Source organism: Rhinolophus ferrumequinum, chromosome 21 (assembly GCF_004115265.2).
Source record: "Rhinolophus ferrumequinum isolate MPI-CBG mRhiFer1 chromosome 21, mRhiFer1_v1.p, whole genome shotgun sequence".
NCBI lineage: Eukaryota > Metazoa > Chordata > Mammalia > Chiroptera > Rhinolophidae > Rhinolophus > Rhinolophus ferrumequinum.
In genome coordinates this window covers 15,951,835-15,973,837 of record NC_046304.1, presented here as the reverse complement: position 1 = coordinate 15,973,837, position 22,003 = coordinate 15,951,835, and the positions used below count along the sequence as shown (strand labels likewise).

At 47.7% G+C, this 22,003-nt stretch overlaps 1 protein-coding gene across 4 annotated transcripts in view; it reads right to left on the bottom strand.

Annotated features, from left to right (window-relative positions):
• Positions 1–22,003, bottom strand: part of SMG6 (SMG6 nonsense mediated mRNA decay factor) — a 186,969-nt gene that overhangs the window by 19,649 nt on the left and 145,317 nt on the right. For all 4 annotated transcript variants that reach the window (XM_033090204.1, XM_033090207.1, XM_033090205.1 and 1 more), the window contains exon 14: positions 2,212–2,388. In XM_033090204.1, coding sequence (XP_032946095.1) covers positions 2,212–2,388 — 177 coding nt within the window. The remainder of the gene's footprint in view (positions 1–2,211; positions 2,389–22,003) is intronic.

Genomic DNA, 22,003 nt, shown 5'->3' with positions numbered 1-22,003 from the left:
GACTCAGTCGCGCAGTTTGGGGAGATGAGATCTCAGGGGTCTGGGTCACCACTCATCTGACCACCTGTGGACGACAGTGTCACAGGGTTCACTTCCAGAGAGGCCCAGGCCATGGGAAGGAGGAAGACTCGACACATTTACTTCCTTCTTCGTGGGCTTAACCTGGACTGGAGTGAGTGGAGCAGGACGCTGGCCGGTCTGTGGAGGGACACTGCCATTGCCTGCTCTGATCAGGCACACACTGGGTTATCACGGGGCCTGGAATGAGCTTGACTGAGGTCACAAGAGGGTCAGCGAAGCTTGTCTGAGGTTCGCTCAGCTCTCACAACAAACGAGGAAGTGCAGGGTTATGAAATTACACAGACCAGGGTACGGAGGGTTTCCCAGGGGCCACTAACATAAAGGAACCCAGGAGACTCGTGGGAAAAGGAAGAAGTGGGCAGTGTGGCATGGGTCACAACCTTTGTCTGGTCCGTAAGACTTAGAAGGAGAGAGAGGGCGTAGCACAGCCATGATCTGGGATGGGAGAGCTGGTCTGCTCTCTGGAAGCGTGGAGGAGCCCCACCCTGGCTGTCACACCGAGGCCCTCTCTGGGCCTCGCTTGCCTAACTGGATTTGGCATCGCAGGCTCCACTGGCCAGAGGAAGTCTCTTACGGCAATCCTGGAGAGCTAGTCTTGCTGACCTTCCACCGCCTGCCTCAGCCTTAATGTGTGGGTGAGATAACCCAGAGGCACTGCCCCACCCATGCTTCCCTACACAGCACCCAGGGCTGAGTGGCACTGCTCTGACCTGCCTGAAGCCTGGACGCCCACCGATGGCTTTAGCAACCCCACCGTCTCCTCACATGCTGCCAGCTCATTCCTTCCCATTATTCCAAGCCCAGGTTTCATCTGGAGAGTTTGGAATCATGGGCTCAGCTTTATCCCTGGAACCACCTCTGTCCTGGAAGCGAAGGCCCATGTCATCAGGGGTGGGGTGGGGTTCTCCAGTAATTCTAATGAAGCCAGTCCAAGACTTTGCTGCTCTGAAGACTCTGAACTGAAGGTGGCCACTCTATCACTGCTTCAGATCACAAACGACAGCTTCCAGCTGACATCTGGCTTCCCTGGCCTGTTGCTGATTTCATCCCTGCACCCCACCCTGCTCCACCAGGCGCTGGAGACTGCTGCGGGCCAAATGACTGTGTTGGCCTACGGGTGACCTGGCCTCTGGCTAGAATCGCTTCCGTCCCTTCCTTAAGTCCCACGTTCCTTCCTACCTATGGCCCCTCTGTCTTTAACACTGTGCAGTAAAAAGAAGGAAAGAATCAACCATCAGGCAAAAGGGAGCTGTGCGCGCACACACACCCAGACAGAGTTACCCACACCCAGACACACAGCAGGGCCGCTGGCAGTGAAGTTAAACACATACATGCGCCGACACCATCCCACACTCACATTCACTCAGAACCCACAGACAGCAGGGAAGCTGGCAGCAGTGTTCAACTTAAACTGACACACAAACCCACCACATACAGACCCATGACAACAATCACCCTCAGAAAGATACATACACGCATGGCAGGGCAACTGCCATCGGGGTTTAGCAAGGGTGGTACACTGGCTCACGCGTGCGCACACAAGTGCGCATGGTCTGGAGTGAAGCAAGGGCTACAGGAACAACCAAGGGCAAACAAACAAGAGGAGAGTTCCTTAATCACATCAGGATGTGCAGGAGAGAGGGAGGGAGGGAACGAGGGAGGGAGGGCAGGCCGGGGGAGGGGGTGATTTTCCACACAGGGCCAGCAATGTCAGCTCTTCCTGTACGTGTGCTAGAGGCTGGAGTTCAGGCCTGTGCTGCACTGAGCTCCACACATCCATAAACTTGATCCTCAGCCTGAACCCTAACACCCCCCCCCCCAATGCCTTTCCTAAGCCTCCAGAGCTGCACATTATTAAACTCTTTCTTTCCCTCCCTTCTCCTCCAATGCAACATTAAAAAGAAGCATCTGGAACTCGTAGCAAAGTGAGATGGAGGCACTGGGGTGGGACTGGCAGGAAGGGGCACCAGCAGAGTGCACTCTTGAGAAGTTGGCTGGTCACGTTAACATTGACACTGCCCTGAGTGGTTATAAATAACCAGGGGTAGAAGCCGAAGCCGAGGGTAGAGCAGGGCTGGAGGCGGGAGGGGCGCCTTCCCTCTGCCACAGCGGCCTCTTCCCGCATAGTACCTCATCTTCCAGTTGTTTTCCCTCTTGGCTTCCCATTTCCTTTCCCATGGTGTCTGGGACGGGTGCCACTGACACATATTTTCCACCCTTGAATGCCAGCAGAGGCTCTTCTTGTCCACAAAGGGCTTCCAGAAAATACTTCAGCACTGTGACCCTTTTGCAGTCGGCTGCAATAACCTACAGGGTGGGAGGGAAAGAAGAAAAACAGCATTTTTTGAAAGGGAAGATGAAGATGAGAGACACTATTTATTGGCTGAGGGGCACATGAGAAACGTATCCAAGTTACTGGGCAAGGGAGGCGGAGCGTGTGAGACGGTGAGCAAGGGCCACGAGTGGGTTGAGGACCAAGATCCACTTCTGAGGGAAGCAAGTCACCACCAGCTCTCCTGAGGTCATCGCTAGGGTAGCAGACAACCTCAGGACCAACGACAGGTATCCTCTGGGCTCTTGCCTTTCTTTCACTGAAGTCTTGCTATAAAAACAAAACAAAACACTCAACTAAATTCTTCTAAGTTTGGGATCTAATTGATAGAAGGGTGAAGTGCGAACCATTGGCTTCCACAGAATACGGCTTGCTGGTACCCCTCACTGCCACTCTCCATTCTTCTTCTCCCAGTTCCCCTCTCTCCAGACTCCCAAAAGGAGAACTTTCAGCCTGAGTACAAAATGAATGATGAGGGTTTTCTTGGCTGTTTCATTTCAGCCAGATCATTTCGGGCTTCCCCTGACGGGTTCCTGCCCCACCTAAGAGCTTCTCATGCTCAAGAGACTGGGGTCAGGCAGGAAATTGTTGTCAGGAGAAGGGAGACAGGCAAAGCAGATGGGGGGTGTTTCACCAAAGCTCTGCTCCTCCAGGGGTTCACACCATCCTGCTCCCATGTGGCCACATCAGCACATAAACCAGTGCTGTCAGAGAAGCTGGGGCTGATTTAGCTGAAATGAAATTCAATATCTTGAACAATTGTCAAATTTGTAAGTGTCTCAGATGAAGTTTCCACAGTCACCCTGTCTGGGGTCCTTCTCACGTGAGACCACACACGCATGGCCTCACCTGCAAACCCATCTGCGCTGCTTGCGCCCCCTTATGACCTTCTCTTCATCTCTAGTCTCTGAGGTCCTCTCCTCTGTAATGGCAGAGCACTCACCGGGGAAAGGAGGGGCCCTGCTTGATCTGGAACTCAGAAGCTGGTAAAGGCCAAGCCACGCAGGGAAATACACTTCAGTGGCCAGAAATGCCACCGGGTGGCAGCCCCTTCTTATCATCACCGACTCTAGCTCGCCCATGTGGAGTGCTCCCCACACCCAGTACTTTCCCACTCTGAGGTGAAAGGGACTTCGCGGTCTGTACCACACAGTGAAGTACTAACTTGCGTCTGCCTTTGATTGTTTGCTCACTTTTATAGGTGCACTGCATTTATTCTCTCCCTCACCTAGCCCACAACCCCAAACCCACTGGTAGCAAAGACTACACCTCACGCTTTTCTGGCAAGGGGCGCTACGGACCAGCAGGGCACACAGGAGGCTCCCGGGAAGGGCTGACAGGCACAGGGAAACTCCGCTGGGCACCACGGGGTGCGGACAAGGCGGGCATGATCCATCTCCTCGGGGACACGGTGGGAACGAGCACACTTTGCCAGCTGGCTGGCAGGGAAGTGTAGCACACACCAGTCCTTTGCCACCTCTCTCAGGCAAACCTGCTACTCTCCCTGCCCAGGAATGGCCCCTGCTCACCCTCACCAACGGTCCTGCAATCATTATAGGCCTGAGTCTTAGGCTAAATACTTCGACCACCTCCACCTGAGAAGCTGACGTAGAACGTGCTCAGCTACCCAGAAGAGGCTTCAGAGAGAACAGCTGTCCTGGGCTTGTCTCCTTGAAGGAGGAAGGAAGCTCTCTTGGGCCAGGGCAGGTAACCATGGGTTCCATCGCGTGTATTCAAACATGTGATGAGGAAGGCTAGAAATACAGAAGCAGGGGCTAAAAGGCATTAAAGAACAGAGCTGAAATGAGTAATGGCCTGGCAGGCAGCACGCACAGTGGCCTCCCTGCATCCCCAGCCTCTCACTTGCAGAGGAAACTTCTGCATTTCCACAAGACTGCCAGTTTCCTCTCTGTGGTCTAATTTTAACCACCTTGTCGTTACAGTGTGTGTCAGCCACCTGACCCCACTATGACCTCTGACCTTATGCCCCAGCTACTGCTCGCACCATAGAGAATTATGTAATGGGTCTAGGACTTTCCTTTTTGGTGGGAGGCTGCTACTACTGAATGGTAAGGAGGTGGGGGCCAAGGGGTGGGAGGAGGACAGAGAACAAGCTTGCCATGGTCCCTGGCATCACCTGGATGGTGAGAGGTAGGCTGGCATTCCTGCAACGTGCAGCAGAAATCTGCCCAGAAGAGGAGTGTGTGCCTGAGTGTGTGCAATGACAGGAGGGCAGGAAAATTCCCGCTGTTAGAGCACAGGCTGGGTGGCATGCCGAATGGCTCAGGAAGTGTGTGATTCCTGGCCAAGAGGGAGAAAGGCCGCATGTGTGGACGTGGGACTCCTGGAGACGGGGATTTCCAGGGCACAGCGGGACCCAGGGATGCAGACATCCTGACCCTGCCTGCAGTACATCCTTAGAGGATCAGTGGGAAGTGTTATTCACAGGGACTCAAAAGCAAAGAGGAGTGCCCCCACGTCCCCATTTTCATTTTCACCCTATTTAGAAGGCACTTGGTTTCCTTGTGGATTTTGTCTGCTATGGCCATCAGTCTGTGCCCTAGGGCAAGGGCAAGGGAACTCCTGGCTGATTCTCAAAAGGGCTTTGATCCAGTGGGGTCTCTGAGCTGGTGCTAAGAGGCCTGAAAAGGATTCTACATCTTTGGAAAGAGAAAAAGTCACCCAGTCTTTAAGAAGAGTGTCCCCACTCCTTTGCAATCCAACCAGCAGGAAGAACAACCAAAGTTGCACACAGTCTCCTTAGGTTTCCAAAGTGTACCGTGGGCGTGAGAAATGAGGTTCTAGCTATTTGGTAGATGGGGAACTGGGAGGCAGAAAGTCTAGGGCTTGCCCAGGGACACAGAGAAGTCTTCTGTCTCTAGCCCGCTGGCCTAACGGCTAAAGCATTCTGCTTTAAGGTAGGAGGAATGAGCCCAGTGAGGTGAGGACCACAGTTCTATAGGTGGTTTATGCAAATATTCGCCTAGATGAAGCCTCCAGCACTTGAGTGGGGGGGGGGACAGTTTAAATATGATTAATAAGGGACAACATGACAGAAGAAACCCTTCAAACAACCCACAAAGAGCCAAGTTGGAGGTGATCTTTGTCTGGCCACGGAGGACTTCCTGGTAGGAGAGGGGTTAAAGCTAGGCTCCCTGCTTGGAGAGGAAGGAGTCCAGATGAAGTCTATGACATAATCCCCACAACAGCTCTGTTCATGAGTACATTTTTCCATTCTATATCAATGAAAAACAGAGAATGTAAGTGGTATGTACATTGTAGCTCTGGGCAAACTCTAGATTCTCTAGAGGAGAAAGCTGGGGAGGAGAGGCTTCCTTCCTGGGCTGTTAACTGGTTGCGTTGGACTGGGGCTAGAGGTGGGTAAAAGGGCTGCTGGCCAGGGAATACCCTAGGGAACCTGGGACCCAGCACCTTCTCAGGGGCGGTCATGCCCCTTCTGGAGGGAGACTCAGAAGGGGAGGAGGAGGAGGAGATTATCAGGAACTCCAAAGTGAATGGACCAAATGTCTCACGAATCATTCCAGTCAGCTATGAAAAGAATACTGGGGCTTTAGGGCAGGGAAGAGCCGCAAAGAAAGGCACGGAGAAAGCCCCTCTCCCTTCCCCTGACTACCACCTGAGACAGCGTGCCCCATCAGTGGGAACCGAAACCTCTAGCTTCAGGGCTCCCGTTATCACCCAGATCAGGTCCACATGCAAGAACCCAGTGGAAAGGAAAACTGAAAGTGAGATGTGGCAAAGTGATACAGGAGTCTGGCCGTCCCAGGCTCAGTTCCTTAGAAAGAGATAATGTGAGTATGCACGGGAGTGTGGTGGCTGGAGCTAAGAGGAAGGTTAGGTCTTGAGGAAAAAAGGAAGAAGCCTCTAGGTCAACAGAGAAGAGGGAATGTAGATTGATTAACAGTCTGGGGCACCTTAGCAGAGGGGGGGATAAATCAAGAATGGAATTCTCTGAAAACTGGTGACTCTCCACAGGCACTCCGCAGGGCACACGCCCGGCCTGGGCAGAGATTCCCAGGAAGGAACAGAAAAAGAGATCTAAGCTGCCTTATGGAAGACAGGACAGGTGAGAGAGAGAAAAGGAACTGAGCACCAGGTGCCAGGGACTGATGTACTCTGAGCTGTAAGATTTAACCTACCTCAGAGCAGGACAGGGAGAAAAACCCCAGTCTGGCTAGAGAACAGGAGGAGGGGTCAGAGAGCTGAACCAGGCTTCTCTGGACGCAGCTCCATGGAATGAGGGACTCACTCCATCGCTTTTGGGGTCCAGTTCTCCATACAGGCCTCTTGGAAGGCATGAACACTATAGTGCCTGGTTAGGTTTTGCAAAATTTTTTTTCCTGCACTTTTGGTTCAGGGGAATAAGAATTTAAACTTGCATTATCAGCCAGTTCTATTTTTTCTGGTCTTAAAAAGTCTTGCTTGCTATTGCTCCTCTGGTTAAAGAGAAAAATCACATGGGTTTTCCCCTACAAACTCAAGTTTACAGGTTTTTTTCTTGTTTCTCTAAATGGAGTCAATTATTCTCACATTTGTTGAAACCTTCAATCAAACTTTATAGCTTGTTAATTTTACAGAATGTCCTTAGAGCAAATAAGATGCAGACAGGAAAGTGAAGTCTTGCTGAGATTATTAAGAAACCTTAAAATAGCCTACAAATCCACCACCAAGGCTGGTAAAATACAGGCTGCTTGGCTGGCTTCTGAGGTCAATTAGCAATGGGTTAATTATCATCTTTAATGAGCCCAGCCTACAGGATTGGCTACAAGAAACTGAACTCAGACTAAACTGTTTTCACTAACTGGGAACCTCTAGTTATGCACGACTCACCCTCACAGGAGACTGAAGGGTGGGTAGGACAATTCTGTAGTGGCCAAGGGTGGGTCAGCCTAAGCAGAGATCTGCCAATGAAAGTTCCGACCCAGGGAATCCTCTGGAGCTGGGAGGGCGGAGGAAATGGTTTATTCACATTCCTAGGGGGAGGGGCTTCGAGGCAGGGAGCAGACTCCAGAGGCAGGAGGGAAGCTGGCTATAAGGGTGCACAATCACTCTGAAGACAGAGGCAGCAGTTTCGAGGGGGAGACAGACATTCGAAGCCTACCTCAACCAGAGCAAGTTGTACTGAATTGCGAGAAAGGGTCAGAGGGCAGAGAAAGGAAGCACCAGTGCAGGGGCTGACAAAGGGGTCAGAGGGAGGCAAGGCCTGGGTCCTGGTGCCAGATACATATCCTGCCAGCCCCTGGGCATACTGTCCAAGGGGATCAACTCACTCAGTATTTCACTCTTTCTCTATTCCTGCTGCAGGAGAGCCTCATTTCTGTGCAAGGCAGCTAAGCATAGGTCTCTCCCTCAGTCCCTTTTGATCCCAATGTCCAGACCCAGCCCTCCCTAGTTCTTTGGTTGGTCTGTGCTAGCTGAGGGGTCAATAGGTCACAAGATGAAATGCTAACATCATCAGCCAACCCATAGCAGTCACACCATTCCACGTGTCTGTCCCAACAGCTGTTTCCTTCTTAGCGGAGGCAATGTGGGCCGTTACTAATCAGCTGGTATGGCAGCCTGTTCACCCCATCCATATTCACCGTGTGTGTGCGCGCGCGCACACGTGCGCGTGTGCCGGCCTTAAGTCTCAGAGAGGGGTGTGTGGGAACTGGCAAATGGTTAGGTGGGAACACTCGGTGGTGGGGGTAGAGGCTACTCCAATAGTTTTACTATAAACTCCAAAAGGTGCAGGTACTTGGCTACTGAGAGGGAGATTATGTTCCCACTGGAGAGAGAGTTGGGAGAGCATTGGGGAGCATACACTGGCAGGGAGGAGGTCAGTACAGCAGGAAAAACGGGTCCATTCTGGGAAGACGCAAGTTGAAGCAATATAGGGAGTTAGTTGTTCAAGGGCCTGGGCTTCATAGTCTATGAGACCTGAACCTGAGATCTTAAGATTGGAACCTGCGTTCAAATATTAACTGTCACTTCCTAGCTGTGTGTCCTCTGACAAGTTACTTAACGTCTCTGAGCCTGTTTGCTCAAATTGTTTGTGAGGTTTAAAAGAGATAATACATATCAAAAATTTAGCAAAGTGCCTAAGCCCAGTAAGTGCTCAACAGACGAGTGGCTGTGAGCTGTGTTTTTTCCTTCCAGGCTGTTTCATTCTGCTCAGAGGTAGGAGGGTACCCTGCCCAACACCACTGCGATGTGTGGAAGCCAGACTCAGACGTAAGGAAGGAAATGTGGGGCTGGCACACAGCCTAGGGAGGAGGGGAGAGGCCCTGGAATGCTCACCTGGGTGTTGAAGCTGCTGAAATATTTTATTCAGAGCTAAGGTGCTGGATCCAGGTTGCTGGGCAGGTCACTTGGTAGAGGGAAGGCCCAGCCTCTCTCTAGCTAGCCCTTGTCCTGTTCTCCAAAATGCTTCCTGGACCTAACCAGAGGCAGGCATGCATTCTACAGGACTCTAGCGAGGCCCACGGACCGTGGTTTTAGGACAAGCACACCACCAATGCACACACCAGGAAAAAAGCCTGCCGTGAACATCACAATTGCCGTGCCCATCTGGTCCCTCACACTGGGGTGTGGGTGGTGGCTTTGCTTTTGTTAACGGTGTCCTCCTCAAACAAGACCAGCTGGGTCCTTGTTTCTGGTCTCTCAATAGAAAAGAAATGATGAAAAACCTCCCAATGAGGCATTTTCTACCCACCTGCATTTCCTGAACTTGAACATTCTGAACAAAGCCAGATAGGAGAATGGGCACTCCTGGGCAGAGTACAACTTGCTCTTCTTGAACTGTTCCCTCACGGAAAGAAACTATTTTCTTCTAGAGCTCTGCGCTCCAGCCGTGCGAGTAAGGTGCACTCTCAACAGTGAGTACGTCACAGAGCAAACTATAGGCAGTGGAAGCTCGGGCTGCAGTCCAATCGGCTTCCCCTGCAGAGTGCTCTGAGAGCAGCCACCCACATTGGCAGGGGTTAGGGGCGGATACTGGCACTGCCAACACGAGCCTTTCGGGTCTGGCTGGCTTCAGCTGGTCTGAAACCTGGAACACAGGCGCTGGGGCCCTCACTTACTGAACCAGCAGGGGAGGCTACAAGCTCAGCCCCTGGGGATGCAAGTCCTCACGTCTGTCTCAGTCTGCAAATATCCACATGCAGTCTGCTTCTGCACTGCCAGTTAGTTCTGGGCCAGGAGCAACGTATCTGGGGCTCTCGTTGCTCTGGGCCACATTCTTATTTGCCTTGTAGACAGGCACGATCAGGAGACCACCCCTTAGGTTTGTGTTCAGGCCCCTTTACCGAATTTGCTCCTAATTTTATTTATTTTGTGTGCGTGTCGGGGTGGAGGGAGAGTGCCCTTTCTGAGACATCTGCAGCGTTCAATTCAACAAATATTTGTAAGCGCCTACTGTGTTCACTAGGCACTATTCTAGACACTGAGGATTCAGTAGAGAACAAAGCCAAGTCCCTGCTGCGGGGGTGGGGGGTGGGGAGTGGAGGTGGGTCCCATTTAGATCAGGTACCTCAAAGACTTCCTGTATCAAGAGAGAAATACCCACTCCCCCACCTCGTACATTACCCACAGCACTCAGGGGGCACAGTTCTCATTTCTTTTCCCCAAGGGAAAAGGAAGAGGCAGCCTGAGGAGAAGAAAAGCTCCTTATGGAGACCTGGCACACTGCTCTATCTTTATACTTTTTAGGCAGAGGGTCCTAAGGAGGAGAATTCCCTGTGCTCAGCCTGCTACAAAACAAAATTCCCATCTTTCCAAGCTTCCAACGATCCGTGCCAGCCCTCTATGCTCCCCCCTTCTCCCACTGTGCATTACCACCCCACTTCTTGCTATCATTCCCCAGTCCTCAACTCCAAGCCCCAGGCAACCTGTTCCATGTCTTCCGGCATGCCTGTCTGCTCCTCTCTGCACCTCTCAGGCTTTACCGATTATCCCCCCACCTACAGTGAGTTTATCTTTATGCGATCAATTCCTTTCTCTTCCTTTAAGTTTGATAAGAAGCCTTTCCTTTCAAGAAGCCTGTTTCCAGCCTGCCAGCCTGCTGTCCACCAAGTTTTCCCCAAGGCCCTACTATGTGACAGGGACTAGGCGGGAATCCTGGGCACACAGGAGAGAACGGCAGATGCAGTCCTTGACTTCACAGAATTTTCAGTCCAGAGAGGCTGACACTAACCTCTTCCAAATGCGCAGTTGTCCCTTCAGCCCCTATGGGCTAGGCCCACACTTCATTCATCTTCTCTGAGCTCATTAGCAGCCCTCAACATCTTATTATTTATATGCCACCAAGTGAGTCACCTGTCGTTCCCGGCCACACTAGGACTGCCTCAGTATCATCTCCCTGTGATCCAACCTTTACCTTCCTTGAGTATTTTGGGTGGAAAGTATTCAAGACCCTGGGGAAGTTTTTAAAACCATCATTACTTAATGTTTAAGAAACATGTAAGTACTTTTTTACTATTACCTACTTAATAGATTTATTTTCTGTTAACTTTCAGTCCTGACTGCTGCGCGAGCGGTCTGTTACTGCCGTGGATCTGTAAGGGGGCTCATATGCTACCAGGGAACCCATTCTATCTTTTTTCTCTTCTAATTGGTAGAAATGTCTATGCCTTTTAAGCCCAAATCTGCCTCCAAGTGCCTCTAATTCTGTCCTCTGGGGCCTCATAAAAAAAACTCTAATTCTGCCTCTATGTGACTGGCCTCAAATTATTTGAAGTCGGCAGTGTTATACCCTCTGTAGGCTAAACAGTCCCACTTCCTTCAACTGTTCCTTCACTTCAGCTGTCTCCTCAACATCCTGCTTATTCTTTCCCTAAGACTTTCACTGAGACTAATACGTCTCCTAGACGGAGTGCCCATGTGTGATCTGGCAGCAGGGAACCCAGCGGAACATCTCCTCCTTGTTCCGTTCTGGATACCTCGATTCTATGAATAGGCCAGAAGGCACTGCTTTTGTTGTTCACCACCTTCCACTGAGGACACACTGTGAACTTTTAATCAACAAATCCCTGAATTGTTTTCACATATGTGGCTAAGTAACATCTCCCCCCACTGAGTGCAAGACCTGCACTGTAACGATTCCCTTTTGTAACATTTCTTCCCCATCTCCCCGTGGGTAAGAAACCCTAGTATTTAGTATTGTGCTGCGGCTACCTGCTAAGTGCAGCTGACTTTCTGGATAAGGTAAGATTTTACTTTTGTTCTTACTTATTTGATTTCATCTTATTTACTTCTTTCATTGTAGCCTGTCAAGTTCTCTTTGGATCCTAAATTCGTCATCTGAGAATGTATTCCCTCTCAAGTTCATGACATGCATAAATTTGACCTGTTGATTTGTTTACGCTTCTCACTATCCTTCTCCCATTAATCTGTCCTGTTTTCTCTCTTAAGTAAGATTCCTGAGGGCAGGCACTGTGATTTGTACACACACACACACACACACACACACACACACACACAGAGAAAAATCTACCTGCAGCGTCTAACGTACACTACGGGTGCTCGGACAACGTGGATGATTGATCATGGGAGGCAGGTGGCAGCCTTAGGACAATACCAGAGGACATCATGGCCAGGGAGGGGACGCCAGCCACACTGCGTACTATGTGACACATGCTCCTAGTATTGTGCAACACAGACACCCTGGACGACTCAGACGCTCCTGCTGCTGTGGGTGGTGCACCCATGGAGGTTTAGGCTCAGGAAGGGACAGGAGTTGTCTTCTGACAGCTGCCTCCAGTTTCTAGCTGGAAACAAAATACCATAAGACGCCAAGCTCTGGGCATGTCTCACCTTGCCTTCGTGGAGGCTGTTGCCCCAGGGCAAGGTCCTACACACCTCAGCAAGAGGCGACACTGAGGCTCTTCGAGCACTGATGTCATGCTCTGGGGAAAAATTACACCCATATCTGGAGAATCCCCTCAGCAAATTAAAAGCTAACTAACTACTAATGAAAGTCTATTCATAATCTGAGATGAGGTGTAAGTAAGGTAAGTACATGCCACGTGGCAGAGGTTCCCTTTCTTCACCTCTGAACACTAAAACGCATTTTTCTGAAACCACCGGGATCGGAATCACATAGTGAGCCTGTTAAAAATGCAGATTCCTGGACTCCACTTTGTACTAAGGAAGTTAGTATTTCTGGGAATCGGGCCTTGGCCAGTGCACTTTAAACAAGTCTTCCAGGTACTTACGAACATCAAAGTTTGAGAATCACTGCTTTAAAGGTTGCAAGGCTAGGTGAAGGTAGTCACAATTTTAGTCCATTCTTCAAAATGCAACTCCACTTTAGCTAAGGTACAAAAAAATACTACCTTATATTTGTCATGGCACTTTTAGGATCTAAAAAATTCTCAGCACCCGACGAAGCAGTTGCTATTACATTCGGGTAACGAGAATATAGATGAGGAAACGGAAACTTGAGTTACTTAAATGAGCTTTGAAGCCGGGTGTAATGGCTTCCTCGTCCAGTGCTCCCGCCAACTCCCCAGAGCAGCTTCCCGGGACAGCGTCCCTGGGCCGTCTGAGGTGTAACAACAAACCTGCCGTGTGCTTCACGCGCCCCGAGCGGTCACAGATAACACTTAGTGAATGGCTGCTTCGTGCCAGGCACCCCGCCAAATGCTTTACATGTACCCAGTCATCTAATCCGACAAGCACCACATGAAGTAGCTATTATCATGATCTCCATTTAACAGGTGAGGAAATCAAGGCACAGAGAAGTAACTGGCTTGAGGTTACGCAGCTAAGAAGTGGAGGAACTAGAATGGGCCTTTGCTCTTAATTGGTACCCAACTGCCCACAGCTCTCAATGGATCTGGGCCATTTACCTGTGGGTCAGGCAGAGACGCGTGCAATTCCCACAAGGGGAAAGATCTTATCTGGTACAGAAATTCAGACGTGGTAGTCTCCCATTGCTGATTTCTGAAGCCTGAGCTCCTTCAGGGCTGGGTATATACCTCTCTTAGGCAGTTGGTATGACATGGTCATGGGGAAAGCAGGATCTAGAGGAAAGTTCACTTCATGCTCTCCTAACTTGGGCAAATGTTTGCACAACGCAGATGATTCTTAAGGTCTCCTACCATTCTTAAATGTTTCTATGATTCTGAGCAGTCATCTTAGAAAGGAGGAGAGGAAAGACAGTTCAGCTCTGCCACTGGCCTTGATGCTGGAGCTCGGCTCTGTCACAGGGGACGGAGCTGGGCTTGGCCTTTTTGGAAGGGCTGATGATTCAGAATCTGAACTAACAGTGAGAAGCTGGAGATAATTCCTGATGGAAAAAGGTGGTATAGGTTCTTCTCATATGATAAGCCACTCAGGAAGACTTGGAGGGTTTTATGGAATCATTAGCACAGAGCTCCCCTCTGGCCACAGAGCAGAGGAAGAAACAGCAGACCAGTTTATAAAGCTCCAGAGCGGAAAATTTCTGTTGGTGTCCAAACTAAGTTTTTGGCTTTCTGTGAGGTTTGGAAAGACTTGTACTGATGTTTTAATCACCTGTTTAGTGTTCTGAAGACTCTTGTCAGCGGCCTCACTGAGCCTGCTCCAGCAGGCAGTGGGGAGCTGCTGGCTCACGCTCCGTGCTCTTTTTGTGAGCCGTTTCTTTCCCATGGCCATCTCCAACACCTTGTAGCTCCCTCCAGGCCACTTGGAGGGTATAAGCCAAACCTGTGAGTCCCGTAGGAGGCTGAGGACAAGCTTTCTGGCTAACTTCTCACCAGATCTGAAGCCAGGAAAGGCTCCTTAAGAAAAGCCAAGGTGCAAAGAGTGGTCTCTGGAGACCAGTCTGCCAGGAACACCTTTGTGGTGGCACAGTGGACACAGGCTTGCCTTCTAGGAGAGCCATCATCTAAACATGCTAAAGCCCTTGGGTAGTGATCATGAAAGAAATCCTCACAAGTGAAAACGAATACTGAACAAACTCAGGGTGGGTACATTCCAGACACAAAACCTCATGAGCATGCAAGAAGCCCATTACGGAGATTGAGGGTAGGGACACGTACAAGCCAGCATTTACTTCCTCTGTAGTTTTCACTGCTCACAGCTTCTTGGGGGCTAACATACCCCATTTTACTGGAAAAGCTGTGGTGGGGATGAAGTGTTAAGTGATGATTGCTAGGCATTATGTTATTTCATTTGATTTTTACAGTAATCCTGTGAGATAGAAAGAGGAAGAGGAAACTAACCGAAGCTCTGAGGAAAGAAACGTCTAGTTAAGTGGTGAAGCTGGGATTTGAACACAGATTTGTCTTACTCCAAAGTCTGTGCGCAGTCCATTATACTCTGTACCCTCTTAGGGAGGTAATGGTACTTTTGGAGAAAGGGGGCTACTTCGAGTCCTTTTCATGAAAGGATACCACCTCCCCAGCAGCAGCCCAAAGGCCTGCCTGCCTCTAGGACAAAATAAAGAGTTTTGATGAATTTGCGTTTAGATGAACACAAACCAAATGGGTGCTTGGCTAAGCTACAGGCAAGAACAGAGATAATGAAATTAAAAATTTCTCAGAGCACCCGCCCTAAAAGGAGTTCTATCACTCATATTAATTTCATTTCCCTGGACACAGTATGGGCAAGACATCAGCTAAACAGCTGATGAGCTGAATGAATATGGGAAACTAGTCACTGTGGGATGCCCCCTTAGGACTATAAATGAGTATCCTCAGAAAGTTCTCTACACTACACAGTCTTGACTTCTGGGTGTACTGTAAAGACGAAGGTCCAACAGAGAGCATGGGGGCAAGACAAAGGAAATCAAAGCTCCCTCCTACTTGGCACACAAAGGCTACACATATCTGTCAATCCAAGAAACTTACTGTGCAAGCAACTGGGTGGGTTGTTCATCTGGCAACCCTTGATCTTGGAGGAAGATATGAAAGCAGAGAAGAGAAAGAACAATAGTTTACTTCTCAGTAGAAAGACAGGCTTAGGGAAGAGATGCTGATTTCTGATTGAGTTCTCAGGGAGTACTTCCTTGCCACAGAATTTTCTTTTCTTCTCTGCTCTGTTCTTTCCAGAGGAAGCTTCTTCAACTGTCTTCTCTCTGAGAATTAACTTCCCTTGGTCTGGCGAGACCACTCCACACATACCATTGTTCCCTGCCCTGTTATGCCTGAGTTCAAACAGATAAGCCACCAACAAGGCTTTTAATGGAGGAAAGGAGGGGTCTCTCAAGGGAACTCTGCTTACTAAGGGGAAAGAGACTCTTATAGTAGCAAATGGCACACACTGCCTTTCCTCAGTGATCTCAGAGGAATCTACTTACAAAGGCTACAGTTAGAGAGGGAAGAGAGAGAAGGAAGGGAAAGAGAGGGAACCCACGAACAGAGAGGTCTCAAGTCCCACAGGAACACTGTGAGGACAAGGAAAAGGCCGCCTTGTCACGAGGACAAAATTAAACAGACTCCGTCATTAATTATGACGGAGGGAAGGAGGGTGCTGGATTAATGAGTGGGGGCAGAAGCGTACAGACCACCGCATACGTGAGGGAATGTAAGAGACAGGCATTGCAAAGCTGATGACAGGGCACATAGGAAACTTACACGTCCTTGCTGACAGGGAAGAAAGAGTAAAATTTTGGGTCGTCTCTCATCTGCAGGATTTCTAATAGGCGACTCAAGTTCACCCTCTTCCCAAGGATGTGCTGACAGCTGGGAATACTGCCCTTCAGGTCAGGCAGGGCAGGGATCTAGACCTCTGCAGAAGTTCACAAAGAAGTTCAGTAAGGACTCAAACCACGATCAAAAACACAAATGGGACTGCCATTTCCTGTTGGGTTTCCATGCTGTAAAAAAGTAGGGGAGAAATGCCAACTACAAAGTGCTCTGTCTTCTGTGGAAAATGGAGTATGCAATGTATCCGGTTCCAGGTTCTGACTTGTAAATCTAAGTGAGAACTAGTTGCTAGCTGCTAGAGGATTATAGTGTTAAAGAGACATTCCACCAGCAAATCTGCCAGCCTTTCTGCTCACTGTCCGTGGACTTCTAGGGAGCTGATGACAAAATTGTCTTGGGCCTCTGTAGGAAGGGCAGCCTTAGGCTTTGGCAGCTCCTTCTGGACCCCAGTTCACTGTCCTGTGTTCTTAAACAGCTCTGATGGAACAAGCCATCTGTGAAGGTTATTTAGCTTGGAACTGGAAGAGGGTGAGGATGTGGAAAAAATAAACTGAGCAGTCAAAGGATGGGGCCAGAAAGAGAAGGCAGGTGGCATGTTCATGGGACGATATGCCAGGGCCGAGAGTGGGATGGGATTGCAGAGAGGAAGCGTGCCGAAAGGAGGCCCGCACGGGAAGCGCTGCGATGCCCAGGACAGCATGGCTTTGTTTCCAAAGTGGTGCTTTACTGTGTCCCTTCAAGGGCTCACAAATCCTCACTTGAGAGTTTCCATTATAGGGATAATAGAACTATAAGCACATCTGTTTTGCCTCCTAAAAACTACCTAATTTCTTGCTGGGCCTGAATCTCAGCCTAAAAGGTAAATCTAACAGGTTTTCCACATCTAAAGTCACTAGATAATAGCAACAGCTCAAAGAGTAGAAAATGAAGATGGTGGAGAATCTGAGAAAATCCTTATGAATTACAGAAAACAGCAAGAGAAACTGCAGGATAATCTGGGAAGATGTATGGGAACCCGGTGCAGGACTGGACTGGTAACTGGTTGTTTCTTGGGAGTCTTTGTAACTGTCCCCTCCACTCACTAGGAAGAACATATACATTGAGAGAGACTTCTATTTTTATAATCTAGACCTTTCCAATTATGTTATCTCATTTAATCCTTACTGAAATTTTATGAAGGGACCACTGTCATCCCCATTTCAGAGAGTAAACTCAAGCCCAGACAGAATGAAGAATTTATATGGCATGGTCTTATGACCAGAACAGAGCATAATGAAGACTATGGCTTTTATTTAGATGAGGGAGATGTATTTTTCTGCAGGTCCTTTTGGCAAAATGGCATTAAGAGTTGCTGGTATCTCATCTGATCCATTCCTGGTCACTGAGCCTATGTACTACATCCTCACAGGATTTGAAAAAAACAAAAAAAAGCTGCTGTTAGAATATACTTCTGGTTGTTTGCGAAATCTTTCCATGTTATTAAACTAAGAACAGGTGTAGAGATGGCAAGTTGGTAGCTATAAATGCTGTTTCCCTACTTTTGAAGCACCCACGTAAAAGACATGCAACAATGATAGTCCTTCCTTATCCACGGTTTCACTTCCTGAAGTTTCAGTTAGCTGTGGTCAACCATGGACCGAAAATATTAAATGGAAAATTCCACAAATAAGCAATTCCTAAGTTTTCAATTGTGCGTTGTTCTGAGTAGCATGTGAAATCTCACGGTGTGAACCATACCTTTGCCCAGCATATGCATGCCACACACCAGGGGTGTGCGAACTGCGGCCCGCGGGCCAACTGCGGCCCATGATCCATTGTTAATTGGCCCGCAGCAAATTCCAAAAATATATTTAGTTTAATAAACCAGGTGAGGCAATACGTACTTCATGTCGAGTGAGTGGCCCGGCTGTTTGTGTATTTTACCACATATGGCCCTTGGTGAAAAATGTTGAAAAAAGTTTGGACACCCCTGCCATACACTCTACCTGCCGTTACTCAGTAGCTGTCTGGGTATCACCGTGGTAACCCTTATCTTACTGAATAATGACCCCAAGTGCAAGAGTTGTTTAAACTTGATCATAGGTATGTAAGTACAGGAAAAAATATAGTACATATAGAGTTCAGTACGATTTGCACGTTCAGTCATCACTAGGCTCTTGTATGAATCCCCCACGAATAATGGGGACCACTGAATAAACTAGCTTCAAGTACAGTTTCAGTGCTTCATACTGATAAGAGAGAGAAAATTTCTGTACCAGCCTGTACTAGAGAAGCCTACACACAGCCTAAACTTTTTTTTTATTGACAATGCAGAGATAAAAGGTGACACTGAATTCTGTTATTTAGGCTAAAGCCACTCTTGCTGCTGACAAAACAGAAAAGTTCAATCGCCAGCATCTCCTCTGGGAGGCACTGAAGTATATGGTGGCACCTTGGCTTCAAGCACCAGGCCAAACCGAAGCTGCTTAGTAATGTGTAGTGTAAACATACAGCACTATGGTACAAACAAACAAACAAATAAACAGAATTTTAAGAACAAAATCTTCCCACGCCTGGTTTCTAGGACCTCTGATCCCCAGCCTTGCTGCCAGTTTATGGTGTGTCCTTCAGAGATCTTTATGCATATACTGTCATATAGGGTTATTATAGGTTCTCCTAGACCTTTTATAAACATATTTATATAAATGGTGATACACTTGCAATGTTTTAAAACTTGAACATCTTAGGGATCATCAACACGGTTTATGAATCACATCTCAGACCAGATGCTAAAAGTCATCAACAATAAGGTTCTGGAACAGACCCAGAAAACCTAATGTGTTTACTGCAACAAAGTTTCTCTATACTGGGAGGACAGGAAGACCTAGCCAAGGCCTCACAGGAAAAGCCGAGAGGAGAAAATCCCTGTTCATCAGTCAAATCCATCCCTCATCATCAAGTCCAACAGGCCTAGGAGTGGGCAGCAACAACAGACCCCCATCAACCAGGCCGGGTCTCAGATGACAAGAAGCTGGGCAAGTGGGACTGCATTTACATATCAGAAGAGAACGTGAAAAGCACATGTATGTGCCCCAATCTGCATTCTACCCAGAAAGAGCTCCCACACCAGAGGGCCTTCAACAAATTTGAAGGCCAGAAACAAACACTACAACATTTTCTTTACTGTGAAAATTAGATCGTTAATTCCATCGCTATGTGTAAGCCCGGTGTTATCACAAGAAGCACCTTGGACAGCTGAAGGCTTAGGCACCGCCTACAGGTGCCAGCCTCCCTCTCCGGGACCATACACAGCTACCAGGAGGCGTTTTCGGTTTATCTCACTGTCTGAAGCTCTACCGTGTAACAGCACTCTATTCTCAGGCGGGGTATAACTCCTTCCTCCCTCACCTGTACTCCTGAAACATTTTAAGGTATTCCGTTGAATTTATTCAACAAATATTTATTAAGCACCTGCTATGTCTGGCAGGCCTTATTTAAGGCACTAAAATACAGGAATCAATACAACAATGTTCCTGCTGTCTTGGAGCTTAACATTCTTGTGAGATTGAGGAATAAGCAAGCAAATAAATACAGGACAAGTAGTGGGAAGTGCTATGAAAAAAAATAAAATAGGGTAAGGGGACAGAGAGTAGCAGGGAGGGGAGAGTATTGCTATTTTATACAAGATCGACAGGGAAAGTCTCCTGAATAAACTGCCATTTGACCAGACATGACAGAGTGAGCTATAAAGGAGAGCGCCTTAGAGTAGGCTTGTTCAGTGGGTAACCAGAGTGCCAGGAAGTCCCTTCTCTCCTAGAAGGGGCTGCCAGCTATGCAGTATGAAGAAAGGAGAAGAGACTCTTGTAGCCCAGCAGGGTGAGAGGAGAGGCCTTTGAGAATTTATGCAGCTTGCATGGCCTCCATTCAGTTTCTGGGTAGTTTCCATCACAGATTGAGAGTTTTATGTTGAATTTTAAGTTGACCACAAATATTTAACTTCCCTGGACCACAAGTGCTGTATCTTCTCTGTGGTTTAGCTGGCACCAAGTACATATTTACGAATCTCTATATGTCTGCCTGTTATTTAAATTTCGTACAGAAGTGCCAAAGTCCTTAGTTGTAATTTATCCCCTCCCACTCCGTATTAGAGGGTCTGAACCCTGATCAGGGCTAATTCTTAGAGAAAGGAGGTATCTTTACATTTGAAGCTTGGGGGTCTTCCTAGTTAAATTTTGTATTAAAAAAAATATCAATTGAGGGTCTGTTCTAAGTTCTTATATTTTAATTACTATGTAAAAATTTAAAAAATTCTGTGTTTTCCCCACTAGAGAACAAAGAATAAAACTTAGTACATATACATACTTTAGCTATATTAGAAAGCAAAACAAATTTAAAAAGCCAGGTGTAATAAACCCCATACATCTAAATGTGTACTCTTATTTTACTACTTACCAATTCCTGAGAATTGTAACCAGCACTGGAGTTACAAAGAAACAGTCCCTGTTACCCAGCTCAGTCTTCAATAAGCTGGTTTTGGGAAAGGACTCTGGCTCAACAAGGGCATAAAATTCTGAATCATCCCTAATCCTAGGGTCAGTTTCTCTTACCCAGTGGCAAGAGACCCACGCAGCATTTTAGCATTTTTATCAAATAAAGGCATACAGGCAGATCTCTGAAACTCATGAGTTTCAAAACAATCATTCCTACCCCATTCTGGATATCATTTGCTGTCTTATCTTTCTCAGTGCAGCTTATTGGGCCTTTGGGCCATGGTTGTACTCATATTTAGGCTGCTGGCGTTGGGGAGGGAGAGATACCAAGCTGCAGAGTTGAGACTTGAGGGTAATTTCATGAGCACAGATTGTTCCTTCCTGAGTTTACAGGCGAGTAGCAGAGCTACTTGTTATGAAGTAACAAGTCACACACATGTAAATCCACGCAAGCGCATTTTAAGAAAAATGCTCACCTTAATAAGGTGTTTATTAAAATGAACAATGACCATCAAAGTAGTCAACTTGGAAGGCTAGAAACTCATTTTTAAAAAAACTATCACTGACTTGTAATTAGAATGGCTTTAAGTATATATGCTTCTAGCTATTCTGTCCACCCTTCCAGTTTTCCACTGAAATGAATGGGGGAAAATGAAGAAAGCATATACCAGTACCAGGCAATCACATACCAGAAACTATGAGGAATTTTCTGCAAGACAAACTGCAGACGGGACTGGAATGAGGAAAACGACAACTCGTGTTCAATCCTCTGCTTGCCCGGTAAGTATGTAGATGAGACCTTAGCAGCAGTACCCCACTAACGCTCTTATCTTGGAGCAACTAAGACAAGAGCCAAAGGGGATTGTGGCACACTTAGAAGGGCACAACCGGTTCCCACCAGGGTATCAGAAGAAACTTAGCGTTTGCTGGCTTACAATTGGTATGGTAGAAGAAAAGATAAAGCTGAGGCTGGATTCTAAAAGAAGCAAGATCCTCAGAATGAGAACATCTGAGTTGAGAAACTTGGTCTACTCCAGCAAATAGAGGTTTAGCTCCTTGCCATGACTATCTCTAGCTCTTAGTTTCCTTTCAACGCTCCTCTAGGAGAGTTTAACACCAGCAGTACAAATCAGATGTTCCTCTTGTCAATTAATCTGCACTTGAAAATCTTAACAGACACATCTAAGCTCTCAATATGAACAAGTATGACTGCTCCAATAAGGATGTAAAGACATCTTCTAATATATGAAAAGGTATTACAATTAAACCTAAGAATACCAATCTAAGGAATAAGTAGCTATTTCTCTGGGAGAGTCATTGTGAAAAGTTTGGAAACTTTTAAATTAATATTCAACATTAATAGCCCAAGGACAGATAAATGTCTAGAAACAGACCCAAGCATGTATAAATCATCTGCCTTATGACAAAGCACCACTGCAGTTCATTGGGTAAATTGATCTTTGAACAGTATTTGATCAACTGGGTATATC